General features: G+C 44.5%; 1 protein-coding gene across 2 annotated transcripts; it reads right to left on the bottom strand.

Moving 5' to 3' along the window:
- Positions 1-2610: 2610 nt before the first annotated feature.
- FAM170A (family with sequence similarity 170 member A) lies at positions 2611-8531 on the bottom strand. Of its 2 annotated transcripts, XR_012921648.1 has the most exons (5): positions 8251-8531; positions 5217-5357; positions 3625-4393; positions 3266-3324; positions 2611-2639 (listed from the first exon to the last, which is right to left on the bottom strand). XR_012921648.1 is itself a non-coding variant. In XM_076007891.1 (4 exons), the coding sequence occupies exons 1-4, from the start codon at positions 8315-8317 to the stop codon at positions 3318-3320; spliced, it is 984 nt and encodes a 327-aa protein (XP_075864006.1). In that variant the 5' UTR covers positions 8318-8531; the 3' UTR covers positions 3262-3317. The 2 variants fall into 2 exon arrangements, 1 of the variants encoding a protein (XP_075864006.1); XM_076007891.1 differs by lacking the exon at positions 2611-2639 and having other exon boundaries at positions 3262-3324.
- Positions 8532-13680: the final 5149 nt, after the last annotated feature.

Here is a 13680-nt window from a genome sequence, read left to right as displayed (position 1 = left end):
AGAGACAGAAAGGGTTTTCCAAAGAAGAGAGAAAAAAAAGAAAGACTCCTAATGGGTTAACCTACAGAGTTAAGAAGAATTCCTCATGTGCCAATACTGTGACATAAAGTAGATAGAATTTATCAGAAGTTTCTGAGAATATAGTAAGAATCATAATCATCAAATTATAAATCCCCTATAATGGCCTTTCAGGGGGACACTGAGGAGGGGCAATAAATGCTTATAAGACTAGAGTAGCAAGTAGAAAGTGGTTCCAGGGGAAGATCAGTCTTGCAGAGCGTGGATCAGTCGTGGAGAAAGCAAGGAGACATTATGAACGAACAGGGTCATTGCCTACATGTTCCTACTTCTCTCCATAAGATTTAAACTTCTTATGAATCCTATCATTTAAGAATGCAACCCTTTCCAGTTCTGGGAGGCTTGAATGACTCTAGTAAAATGCCAACATAAATGAAAATTTAATAGCTTTGCGCCTGCAGCACCTGTGCAGATAAATTTTACCAGGCTTCAAACAAGTTGAAGAGCGTCGATACGCTATGTATGGAACGGCTGGGCCAGCCAGTGTTCATTTGCTGAATGGCTTCTGTAACTACGTCCTGCAACACTCTGAATCCTACCTACAGGCTCTCGGGTTTCTCCTCTTCAGGCTTTACAGCTGCGGTCCCCAAACCCCGGGCCACAAACCCGTCCATGGCCTGTTAGGACCCAGGCTTCACAGCAAGAGGTGAGGTGGGGCGTGGGGGCAGCTAATAAGCAGAAGCTTCATCTGTATTTATAGCCTCTCCCATTGCTCACATTGCTGCACAAGCTCCGCCTCCTGTCAGATCAGCTGTGGCATTAGATTCTCTTAGGAGCAAGATCCCTACTGTAAACTGTGCATGCGAGGGACCTAGGTTGTGCTCCTTATGAGAATCTAATGCCTGATGGTCTTGGGTGGAGCTGAGGGGGTGATGCTAGCGCTGGGGAGCGGCTACAAATACCAATTATCATTAGCAGAGAGGTTTGACTGTACAATAAATGTAATCCGCTTGAATCATCGCAAAACTATTCCCTCCCCCAAGCCCATCCGTGGAAAAAATTGTCTTCCATGAAACCAGTCTCTGGTGCCAAGAAGTTTGGGGACCACTGCTTTACAGAGAAGACTTCACCCCAGCAGGAAAAGCAATGAGAACTCTTGTTTCTATAAACAATACTCCACCAATATATGTGGAATAAATCCTAGGTGTTGGAAGCAGTCAGTGCAAGGGAAAAGTCAAAAAACCTCCCAAGGGAAGGAGAAGAAATGGGGTAGACTTAGGAAAAGAAGAGGAAAATCCTTCCACCGGCTGAAAAGGGGCACGGGTGAAGACTATAGGGTGCAGCGGTCGGTGCAGAGTGAGTGGGAACCCCAGGGTGGTGTGAGCCTGGAAGAATCAGATGAGCCTCAAATTCTGAATTCTTGGGGATGACAGTTAGATGAGGCACTAGGGATCCTGAGGCAAGAGATGTGGATATGAGGATTATATCCCAGCGGGAGAGGCTAGGAAGCATGTGACCGGTGAGGAAGCTGGCTTATTATTATTGAAATAATGACAACACCAGATCACTGGGACCATTACTGATTCAATAAAGCCCCACGGAATATCCCTTCCAGGCTCTCAAAAACTCCATGGGGCTTTGGAGTTAGATGCATTCCGCTTAAATGGACAAAATCTCTGAAGTTCAAGTTATTGCCTTCTAACTCCGTCCGTGATCTAAGGCCTGGCTTTGCCCCTTTTCAGATTAGGAAGACATATTACTTTCCCCCTCCCCTTAAAAGGGCCATGGAAAACCTCACGCATCAAAATCAGTCTTCAGTGCCTCCTAGATCCCTCTAATTCCAGAGGGTGGTAGCAGAGGTGTGAGCGTGAAGTTCAGCGAAAATAGGGCCAAAACCTTGAGGGGCCAGAATAAGAATGTATTTGAAAATTGAAATATTAATGTGAGAACTGGAAGTACCAGAGCTCATTGGCTCAAACTTCTAATATAGCAGTTTCTTGCCCAAACTCCTGATCATGGTCGTGTGGTCTCCCACTGAGTGCTATAACGGAGTCTCCCCATCTCAAGAGGAACCTGCTCCATGGACAGTTCCAAGACAGAGAAATTTTCCCACTGTCTAGTGTTTCCTTGTGAAACAACTACAACTAGCAGTCCCTCCTCCAGGCCAGGCCTGGCGAGACATGCAGGCCACCCGCCGGCCTCTGCAACTTCGTTTCTCCAGCCAAGGAAGCAAGCAGGCTCAGTGCTGGCAGCCGTGACCCCGTGGATGTGGTTTCCACAGAGCTTGCCACTTCCTAATCGCTTCGTCTGAACTCAGCAGGGTTTGTCATGGTCTTGTGTGAAACGTGGTATCCAGCCTTGGAAAAATCATCACACGGAATCCTAACCAATCCCAGAAATCTTTAGTGCTGACGTGAAACCTCGTTCACAAACCACCAGAGAGACAGAAGTAGATGAAGAGATAGATAAATTAATTTGTTAATTAAATAATGTATCCAGGCGAGGTTTGGAAAACAGTCTTTATTGCAAATGATGTTCATATGTTAGCCCGAGTGCTGGTCCCTTCATCTGCCTTCATGCCACTGGCATTCTGCCTGTGTCTCCCTGGTCCTTTCTTCTCCCTGGAAGTGAGAAAATAAATGAGGCAGAACAGGGGGAGACAAGAAGCAATATAAGCTCTGCTAGTCAGAGTTACCCTTCCCCTTTGTCTTAAAGCCCAGAGCCATGCACAGCACACTGATCTTGTTTCCAGATCAACTGCAGCAAAATGAAGGTTCTAGAACATTTCCAGATCTCTCGGGAACTCACTTCCATGTTGCTCCTTCTTCAAATTTCCCTTTCCCCCGGAGGGCTGTGTCCATGGACTGAGATCCCAGCTCGGGCCAGAAGCTCTCAGACCCCAATCCTCTGATCTTGCTGGAAACTGCCCCCCCACACAACCATCCTTTCTTCAGGCCAGTCCTGGCCCTTGAGCTCATGCTGAGCTCTCTTTGCCTACAAGGGCTGCAGTATTTCCTCTTAGGGTTGAGAACAATCGTGGAGATGCTGAGAAAGTTGCCAGTAAAACTCTCCACCCTCTCATTTATTCATAGACGTGAACTCCCCTAGAAGCCCTGGCTACTCCACAAGCAGGAGCAGCAGCGGAGCCGCCAGCCGGCCCAGCACGTCCCTGCAGCCACCTCCCCTGGGTTCCCCGGGCCCTCACACAGCGGGCTCAGAACACCAACACCGCAAGCCCAGGCCCTACCTCTCCGGAGAGAAGGCCACACCCGCTTCCAGGATCTTCTGGCCCATGAATCTCAGTTGCTGTGTGAAAACCAAAACAGAGAAAGAGACTTCTTAGTTAATAAGGAAAGGAGCCCTGTTAGCTCTTGGAAATTCTCAGACATTCCTGCAGGAGCTGGAAAGCTCAGGGCAAATCCCAAGTTACAACCGTGACTTTATTAGACGCCTGGGCAAGAAGCAGGGGCCTGGTTATCCCCTCTTCCACGGTTCCCGGAGCCAGTTAATCCCCCAACCCTCCCCTACGGAGGCCCGAGCCCGGCCTGGAGAGACAGCACCAGCCGGAGACGGCGTAGCGCCCTCGGCAGACCGGCCCCTGCTCACTTCCTGTCCTTCGGAGAATGGAACACACAGCCTGGACACTGGCTCCAGGGTCTCCGCGGGCCAAGGTCTTCCCTGGTGGGCCGCTCCCCCTCGTTCTCCTTTTCTTCTTGCTTCTCTTTCTCCTCCTCCTCGCCCTCGTCCCCCTCCTTCTCCTGGGTGCTCCTGGCTTCCACGTTGCCGGTCAGCTGCGCCATGGTGAGGTGGAAGACGTGGCAGCTGAAGCCCTCCTTGATCCCGTGCTGCACGTGCTCCTGCAGCAGCTCCACGGTGGCGAAGACCCGGCAGCAGGCCATGCACCTGAAGCCGTTCTCCATGGTCACCAGCCAGTCGGGCGTCCTGGCCCGCGGTCTCTCCTCAGCGGCCGGGGACCCCGGCAGGCTCTCTGACTCTGCCCTCTCCTCGTGCTCTTTCTCCTCCCCGCCGGGCTCACTGTCGGACAGGAGGTTTCTCGTGGACACGTCAGAGGGGGGAGTTCCTACCCGCACGTCCTCAGGAAGGGTCACTTCTTCCATCCTCGGCTGCTTCTCCAGTGACTCTGAGGTTTCCTCTGTCTCCCAGGAGACAGCCACACCTTTTTTCATTTGCACCTGCATGTAGTATATTTTCATGCCCCTTCCCTCCTTGTGTATGCACAGAGAGGACACGCAGGTCTTATAGGAGGAACAGGATGACAAGGAGACATGTGAGCGGGGCAGAGTCTCCCCTCGTTCCTGAACCTGGGCTAGGGGCGGTCTAGGTTGGGGACTGTCCTGACGTAACCTCCGGATTCCTGGGAAAGAAAATTAAAAACATGAGAACATGCATGGGGCGCGCCAAAGGCTGAGGGAATGTAAATGGAAGATGTGTGGTGTGGGAGAGAAGGACCGTGGCGTGAGCGGCTGTGTGAGGAGCTCGGTGTTTGTTGCTCATGTTGTGAAGCTGGTGTCCTTGCGTGTGCAGGGATGTAGGTGGGGTGTGTGTGCTATGAGGATATGAGCTTGTGACCTCGCTGGTGTGTTATTTCTGGAACATGGGAGGCGGTGTGGGAGAATGGCGCTGAAAGTCACGCGTTTGGGCTGCGGGTGTGTGCTGAGAAGCTGTCTGTGTGGGGCGTGGCTGTGCGTGTGAGGCGTGTGCCTGAGCTGCGTGGTCCCACTGCCACATCAGAGGCTGTGATGAGGAACTCTGTCCTTCTCTGGAAGATGAAGACAAAAGCAAGGCTCACATAGCTCCTCTGAAGGAGGAGCCCCTTAATCTGGCCCCTTGGTCCTACTCCCCAAGTCCAGACCTTTCTGGCCCCTACTCCCTGATTTCCCGTCACAATCATGTCAGGGCTCATACTCTCCCACACTGAGCCCATATCCACATGGTCTAAGAGCTCTGTCACCCTGCTAGGGCTTCTCTGCAGATCCCTGACCACCTCCAACTTCCCTGGGGTTCCTCTCAGCCTGATGCTTGGATCTATATGCCTCTTGCCCCTCACCCAAGGAGCCTCACATCAAAGAATCTCACACCCAAGGAGCCTCACACCCAAGGAGCCCCAAACCAGAGTCTCACACCCAAAGAGTCTCACTCTGAAGAAGCTCCACAACCAAGGAGCCCTGCAGCCTTACCACCGTGGATGAGCTTGCATGGAGAAGAAACGCAGGAGAAGTATTCAGAGGTAGAGGAGAACTCCCCTACTCCTAGGCCCCAGCCTTTGGCCACTCCAGTGCATCCAGGCTGAGGGGCATCCTCTTTCAACTTCGAGATGCCTGAGAAAAATATGAAAGGCACAGAGACATGGTGGGTTGGGCATGTTTGTGCAAAATCTATGCATCCAACAAATATTGATATTTACTGAGTTTCTGCCATATGTCAGATGTGGTGAATACGCACGTCTTAGAGGCTGGCTCCTAGTCGATACTCCAGTATTTAATTACTGTCAACAGTTATTTTGTTAGTGGTTAGGAATGTAGACCTGTGTGGCTATTGTGAATATGTCTGAAGTGTAAGAGCGATGTGTGTTGGTAGCATTTATAAGTGTGTAGTCAGTATGATGAATATAGTGGAAACTTGAGTGTATCTGTGGAGAGTTTGCATGCATGGTTTGTGTTCACAAATTGGGAATTTTTCAATATGCAACTTCGCCTGATTCTATGGTATGACTTGTATTTACGGTGTATATTCATTCATTTATTTGGCAATATTCTATGAACAGCTACCATGTATCAGGCTCTATTACACTATCCCAGGCTCTGGAAACACTGAACAAAACAAAGGTCCTTCTTCTAATTGGACCTTCCATTTTAGTAGGGGAAGACAGACATTAAATATAAATAAGTAATTATATAATATGTCAGTTCACTAATATATAATGGTCAACAGATTTGGCAAACAAAAGTACCTGACACCCAGTTAAATTTGAATTTCAGATAAATCACAAATAATGTTTTAGTGTATGTCACATGCAATATTTAAGTCATACCACATAGACTAATAGTACAAAATAGAGAGCCAAAAAAGAAAGCCATATAGCTACAACCAACAGATTTATGACAAAACAAACAAAAACATACACCGGGGAAAGGATGCCCCCCCACACACACACACCCCATGGAGTACTACTTAGCCATAAAAGGGAATGAAATAATGTCTTTTGCAGCAACTTAGCTGGAACTGGAGACGACTATCCTAAGTGAAGCATCTCATCAATGGAAAAACAAGTACCACGTGTTCTCACTTGTAAGTGGGAGCTAAATGAGGAGTATATATGGTCATAAAGTGGTATCATGGACATTGGAAACTAAGAAGGAGGGGTGGGAGGGAGGTGAAGGAGGAATCCTTACCTATCAGGTACAATGTACACTATTTTGGTGACAAGTGCACCGAAAGCCCTAACTTCAGCTTATACAATTCATCCATATAACAAAAAACACTTATACTCCTAAATATGTTTAAATAAAACATATGTATTTGAGTGAGTCATACTTATTTTTGGTGTATGTTTGATACAGTATATGGAATATACTTATACTAAAAAATCATTTGTGGTTTATCGGAAGTTCAGGTTTAGCTGGACATCCTGTATTTTATCTGGCAACTATAATGAGGGTTGTGGTGGTGAATCTGCGTTTTGCTGTGGTTTGTGCAAAGTGGGCCTGACGTTGCTACACAATGTGTTACAGGTGTGGCACATATGACATGTGACTGGTTCTTAGAGAGGTGTTTAGAGATAGTTTAAGATAGCTGTGTTTGTGTGAGAGTTAAGGAGAAGCACACACGAAATCTCCAGAGTTCGATGCGGGAAGAGAAGACTGACACACGGGGGCTGGCCATGCATGTAGTAGAGGGGTGGTGCGTGTAGATGTGACTATATGCACTGTGTGTGGTGTAATAAAGCAGTAGCGTGTGGAAGTGTGTGACTTTTTTCTGTATTAGAGTATATGTGGTATGTGAGTGACTATCTCATGGAAGACCCTTGACAAGAATTCTGTATACATGGTATGTTGAGTGTTGCCCGGGTCTGGGCATGGTGACAGGAACTTCACCCGACAGACTTCACATCTGGTGACCACCCCACCCCACCATCATCCCCACTGCGCCCCTGCAACACACATACACACACACACAAACACAGACAAAACGTTCTAAAGTGTGAGGGGTGATGCAGGAGAGGAAAACCGTTGCCTTCCCCTTTCTGTCCCAGCCCACTGCCTGGAACCTGCCCACTCTCCACTCCTCCATTCCCGGGGCTCGGCCTGTAGTCTTCATGCCCCTGGGCCTCATGGAAGCTGCTGGGCTCTCATGCAGGCAGCTGCCTCCAACGAGATCTCTGGGCCGGGCTCCATTCTGCCCCACCTCCCACACGTGACCACCCCATTTTCAGGGCAATCTACTTATTTACATTGAATGCAGTTACTACACAGCCTGGGAAGGGAATTGACAGCTGTCACCGTTCTCTGTTCCCCCAGGGTCCTAACAACATTTCTCACCCATCCTCCACAGTCTCGGTCTTGTACAACGCTCCCCACCCCCAATTTCCTCTGGAAAGCCCCACACCTCTGGACTCACAAACTCCAATTGATCAAATGTTAAATGCGTCCTGCAGAAGGAATAAAATCTCCATGGCTTCAGTATGACACCATCCCTAGACAAATTCTTAATCTACTTTCTAACAAACATTTCACTTCTCAAGATATTTTTCAACAAGGTCTTTAGCACATTGGGCTGCTCTCCTCTTTGCCAAAAGGGACAATGCCACTCATAGATTCCTACCAGCACCCTTCATAACCCCCACTCAGGGACCCCAGGGAAGAGCAAACAGAGAGAGAAAGAGAGAAGGAGGAGACAGAAAAGCTGTGTCACTGTGTCTGTGGGTCTCCTGGGGCCCCAGCCTGCCAGGAGCCTGGCGTAGCACTGTGTGTCAGCAGCCCCAGGAGAGGGTTCTCAGAGCTGCAGGGCTGACTTTCTGTCTGCCAGGGGCCTCTGGACTTCAAGTGCCATCTCACATCCCGCTACCTTCGAGATGCATACGGCAGCGTAGCCAATGCCAGGTCCCTCCCTGCCAACGTCATAGGTGGCACGTTCTCCTCAATCCCTCCTTCCTGAAGAAGGCTCAGGCTGGCCGGCAGCCCCTGCGCCCCAGACCAGTTGCCCAGCACGTACCTCCTCCCTTGTCAGTTTCCTGGGACTCTTCATTTTCCAGATGTTTCCTCTTTTGTCGCCGTTTCATAGTATCAGATAGAAGAGTCCCTAGAAGATGCTTAATGTCCAGCTTCCCCTTTTCCCTACAGGTTGGCCCTTCCTGGCTCTCAAGAAATCCGTTAAAATGATTCAGTATAAATAAAAGTAGTCGAGTCTCCCAATGGCTAAAGAACTCAGACCACTTAGCGAACCAGCAGCACTGCCCAGTGCTCCCCCCCTGCAGGGCTGTTAAGGTTCAAAGGTCACCAAGCCCACGGCAGGATTCTCTGACCTCAGTGATGACATCGGAGCATTCTGTGGACTTAGGTCCAACACAGTCTCTGCAACGGCAGAGACCTTGTTTTCAGGAACAATCCCTTTTTCCAATGGAACCTCACTAATGAATTCAACTCTCTTTCGAATGTGGCAGAATATTTTGAGATGTTAACATGTTTCTGTTTAATTTTTTTTCTTTTCTTCCTTTATTTCACTCTTTCCCTTCTGCACGCAGGCAGGTAACAGGCTCTGTGTTCATTGCTCACAGGAGGGGTATGGCAGGGCTGAAAGCAAAAATAGCAGGCTGATCATCTTGATTTTTGTTTCTAAAATCCCAAACTCCATAGGAAAGAGGAAAACTTGAGCAGAGACATAATGGAAGCAGGATTTTTAAGATAAACCATGCTTTTCTTCCCCTACTACAGTATCGAGAGGTGCTGATTAGGTTGGGGAGAGAGAGAGAGACAGAGAGACAGAGAGACAGAGAGAGAGAGAGAGAGAGAGAGAGAGCTGTAAACCGCGGATGCGAGGAGCCCTGTAAGGTGTGGCTGGAGAGGTAGATGTGACAAAAACTGCAAGAGGAGATGGCCGTATAGTGCATACAAGCAGAATCACCACAACCTGTCCATGCGTGGCACAGGAGCCACCAAACATCAAGTAGCCATGGTGACCAGGCTGATGGACACCTAACTACAGCCGTGTGCTCCAATAGCCAGTGACCATGCTCTCACCCCACCCTCAAAACCTTGGTCCTGTATGATCTCTAAATAGGGGTGAGTGGAAGTCCAAATAGGACATCAGCAGGACCAAGGCTTAAATTACAAATTAAGTGGAGTTATACAAAAAAAAAAAAAATTCCATACTATTTCTTGCACATCTCTGCTCATGGGCTGAAATTTATAGCAGTTATAAGTGGCAACCCATCTGGATCTCCCTGATGCCAATCTAAAATTAGAGACACCTCATTCTGAGGCAGTGGCCCCGATCCAGGGGAACATTGGTGTACAAGAATGAGGTGGCCTCCCAGAAGTCGCTGCTGACATTAGCAATGCCCAGTGGACTAAGGTGGGCCCAACTTTAAAAGAGCATTGTAGAATGTCTTAAAGTCCTCAGGCAGAAGGAGAATGGATATAGATCAAATGCAACCTTGTGAAAATTTGCTGATGAGATTAAATATTCCAATTTCCTAGAGAATTTCTAAAACAGAAGGGACAAAGAGCATTTTTTTTTAAATTTCATGCTAGAAATTTTCAACCTACACAAAGTAGAGAGAACTGCATAATAGGAGTGGGGCTCCATGAACCTATCACCCAGTTTCGATCATTGTCAATATTCTGCCATTCTTGTTCCATCCACGCCCCCCACACACACACACACACATACACACACATGCACACTTTTAGTCTTTTATTCATTTCTTTCAGTTTAGGTGTTTTAGGGAGGGGGGAGTGGAGTGCTGAATTTTTAAGCAAATCTCAGACATTATGTCATTTCTTCTTGAATGCAGCAGTATGCATCTCCAAAGATAAGAACCTTTTTGACATGACAGAAATATCATTCTCTCACCAAACAAACTTAACCATAATTTCTGTATATCATTTAATAACCAAGCCATACTCAATTTCCTTCAAATATATTAAAATATCTTTTTAGAGCTGCATCGTTGAAATCAAGATCCAAACAAGCTCCACACATGGCACTTGGTAGATGTATCGTTTAGTCTACAGCATTTCTCCCTCCCTTTTTATGGTACTTGTTAGTTGAAAAAAACTAAAGTAATTTCTCCCATAGAAGTTTCCACAGTTTGGAAATGGTTGATTATATTTTTGTGATGTCATTTAAAATGTTCTCCTATTACCTGTATTGCCCTATAAACAGGTGATTAGATCTAGAAAGCTGATTAGGTTTAGATTCAACTTCTTGTTATTGCAAAATTGTTTTATAGGTAGTGCACCTCCTATTGGATCACAACAGAAAGCACATAAAGTTGTCTCATTTTTAATGGTGTTAAAACTGATCAATGGGTTCAGGTGCTGTCAGCTTGATCATTCCGTTATAATGCCCCTATCAGCCTTTTTAAAAATAACATTAGCAACCATTACTCCATTAAAAGTTAAAATTTCATTAGTAGTCTTAATTCTATCATTCCAAAGAGGATGATTCTTAAGGCATTTTTCTTAGATCCTGAATTTCTGAGAGAACTGAATCTCTCTCCAGAAAAGGAAAATGATTCCAATGGCACAAGATCAGGATCTCTAAACAAGAACCAGTGGAGCTTGTCACAGAAGGTCAATGCTAGTTTAGGGCACACTTCTGCCATTCTTTCATTTCTTCATTCATTCTTCATCCTATAAATATTTATTGAATGCCTACTACATGCCAGACACTCTAGACGCTATAGGTGAACATCTAAGGACAAAAAAATAAAAATAAAAATATTGTCTCTTCATTCTAGGGGGAGAAGAAAAACTCCTTATGATCTTCGAAGGGTCTGGAGAAAGTGTCCGCCAGGCAATCCAAGTACTCCTCAGGGGTAGAAGTCACAGTCCTAGAAGACACGCCCCAAACTGTTAACACTCATTACCTCTGGATCAAGGAGGAGGATGAGAGGGACAGGTGGAGAGGATAGTGAGAGAGGACTTTACTCTTTAGACTTTGTGCTCCGAAATGTTAGAATTTTATAACAAGAATGTACCAATATATAACTTGTGTAATTAAAATGCACACATATTAAAACAAACCAGGGAGTCTTCCATTCCCAGGATATTGACAATATCAATAATGAACAGAAGGCATCACTACAGATCCTGCAGGCATCAAAAAGATAACACAGGAATCCTACAAACAACTTTACTCAATGAATTTGACAACTTAGAGGAAATGAACCAATTCCTAAAAAAATGAAAACTATCACAACTCACCTAATATGAAATAGATAAATTTTCTAGTTCTATAACTCTGTAATTGAATTCACAACTCTGTAACTCTAATTAAATTCATAATTGTTAAACTCTCAAAAAAGAAACTTCCTTGACCACATAGTTTCACTGGAGAATTCTGCCAAATGTTTAAAGAAGAATTAACACCAATTCTACACAATTTCTTCCAGAAAATAAGAGAGAAGATTCCTCAGTTCATTTTATGATGTTAATAATACCCTGATACCAAAGCTAAACGAGAATAGTACAAAAAGAAAACTACATACCAATACCAATTTTCCTCATGAATATAGATACAAAAATCCTTAACAAAATGTTAGAAAATAAAATTCAGCAATATGTAAGAAAAAAAATTACATGCCATGACCAAGTAGGATCTATTCCAAGGATACAATACTGATTCGATCTTTGAAAATCAATCAATGTAATCCATTATATTCATAAGCTAAAAAACAAAAATCACATGATCATATCAATTGAGACGGGGAAACAAAAAGCATTTTAAGGTGGTACATACCTGTAGTCCCCACTAAACAGAGGCCGAGGCAGGGGGATCACTTGGGCTCAGGAGTTCAAGACCAGCAGCCCGGGCAACATAGTGAGACCCCATATCAAAAAAACAAAAATTCACTCTGATAAAAACTCTCATAAAAATAGGAACAGAGGGGAACTTTCAGCACTCAGTAAAGAGAATCTACATAAAATCTACAGCTACCATTATACTTAATGCTAAAAGACCAAACATTTTCCCCCTAAGAATAGGAACACAGTAAAGCTATCTACTTTCACAGCTCTTAATAATAATGCTCTTAGTATAAAGCTGGAAGTTCTAGCCAGTGCAACAGGGCACAAAAAGAAAAGTCATTAGAAATCAGAAAGAAATAAAGAAAAACTTCCTAATTCCAGATGACATGATTGTGTAGGAAATACCAGAGAATCTACAAGAAGAAGAGGAGGTGGAGAAGGAAAGAAAGAAAGAAGGAAGAGAGGGAGGGGGAAGGAAGGAAAGATGGAGGAAGGAAGGAAGGAAGGAAGGAAGGAAGGAAGGAAGGAAGGAAGGAAGGAAGGAAGGAAGGAAGGAAGGAAGGAAGGAAGGAAGGAAGGAAGGAAGAGTCCTATAATTAATAAGTGAATTCAGCAAGGTCACAGGGTAGTAGATAGAATTGCAATTATATTTCTACATACCACCGATGGACACATGAATGCCAAAATTAAAACAATACCACTTAAAATTGCTCAAAAAATGAAATACTTAGGTATAAATCTAACAAACTGTGAATAAGACTTGCATGCTGAAAAGTACAAAACGCTAAAGAAATAAATCAGAGAAGATCCAAGAGACTTTCTTTGTTCATGGATTGGAAAATTCAACATAATAAAGATGCAATTCTCCACAAATTGATGTACAGGTCTAGTGCAATTACCACCAAAATCTCAGAAAGACTTTGTAGATATAAGATTATTCTAAAATTTATGTGGAAAGGCAAAGGAACTAAAATAGATAAAGCAATTTTGAAAAGAAGAATAAAGTGAGAAGAATGACTCTACCCTGTTTCAAGGCATTATTTACTACAATAATCAAGAGTGTGTGGTATTGGCCAAGATATAGACACATAGATCAATTGAACAGAATAGAAAAGACACAAATAGACTCACGCAAAATGCCCAAATTATTTTTGGCAAAGGTGCAAAAGCAATTTGATGAAAGAAAGATATAGCTTTTTAAACAAATAGTGCTGGACCAGTTGGATATTCATAGGCAAAATCTGAACCTCAACCTAAACCTTACACCTTATGCAAAAATTAATTCAAAATAGATCACGGACTTAAACGTAAAACTAGAAAATTTTAGGAAAAAATTGGAGAAAAATTTTCACGATTTAAGGCACAGAATCCTTAGATTTGACACTAAAAGCATAATCCATAAAATAAAAGGTAGATAAAATGTACTTTGTAAAAATTAAAGCTGTTTGCTATGGAAAAGATTTTCTCAAGTATAAAAAGATAAACTACAGACAATGGTAAAATATTTGCAAACCACATATCCAACAAAGAATGAATGCCCATACTATATAAAGAACTTTCAAAAGTCAACAAAATAAACACATAATCCAATTAGAAAATGGGCAAAAGACATGAAGAGATGTTTTGCTGTAGAGGAGATACAGATAGAAAATAAGCACATAAAATGATATTA

This window comes from Microcebus murinus, chromosome 11, assembly GCF_040939455.1.
Source record: "Microcebus murinus isolate Inina chromosome 11, M.murinus_Inina_mat1.0, whole genome shotgun sequence".
NCBI lineage: Eukaryota > Metazoa > Chordata > Mammalia > Primates > Cheirogaleidae > Microcebus > Microcebus murinus.
This window is presented reverse-complemented; position numbering and strand designations above follow the sequence as displayed.

Coding starts and splice junctions, on each gene's coding strand:
- FAM170A (XM_076007891.1), bottom strand. CDS start 8,317: ATGAAACGGCGACAAAAGAGGAAACATCTGGAAAATGAAGAGTCCCAG. Junction 5,358..8,250: donor GGAAACTGACAAGGGAGGAG/GTACGTGCTGGG, acceptor TATTTTTCTCAG/GCATCTCGAAGTTGAAAGAG. Junction 4,394..5,216: donor ATGCAAGCTCATCCACGGTG/GTAAGGCTGCAG, acceptor TTTCTTTCCCAG/GAATCCGGAGGTTACGTCAG.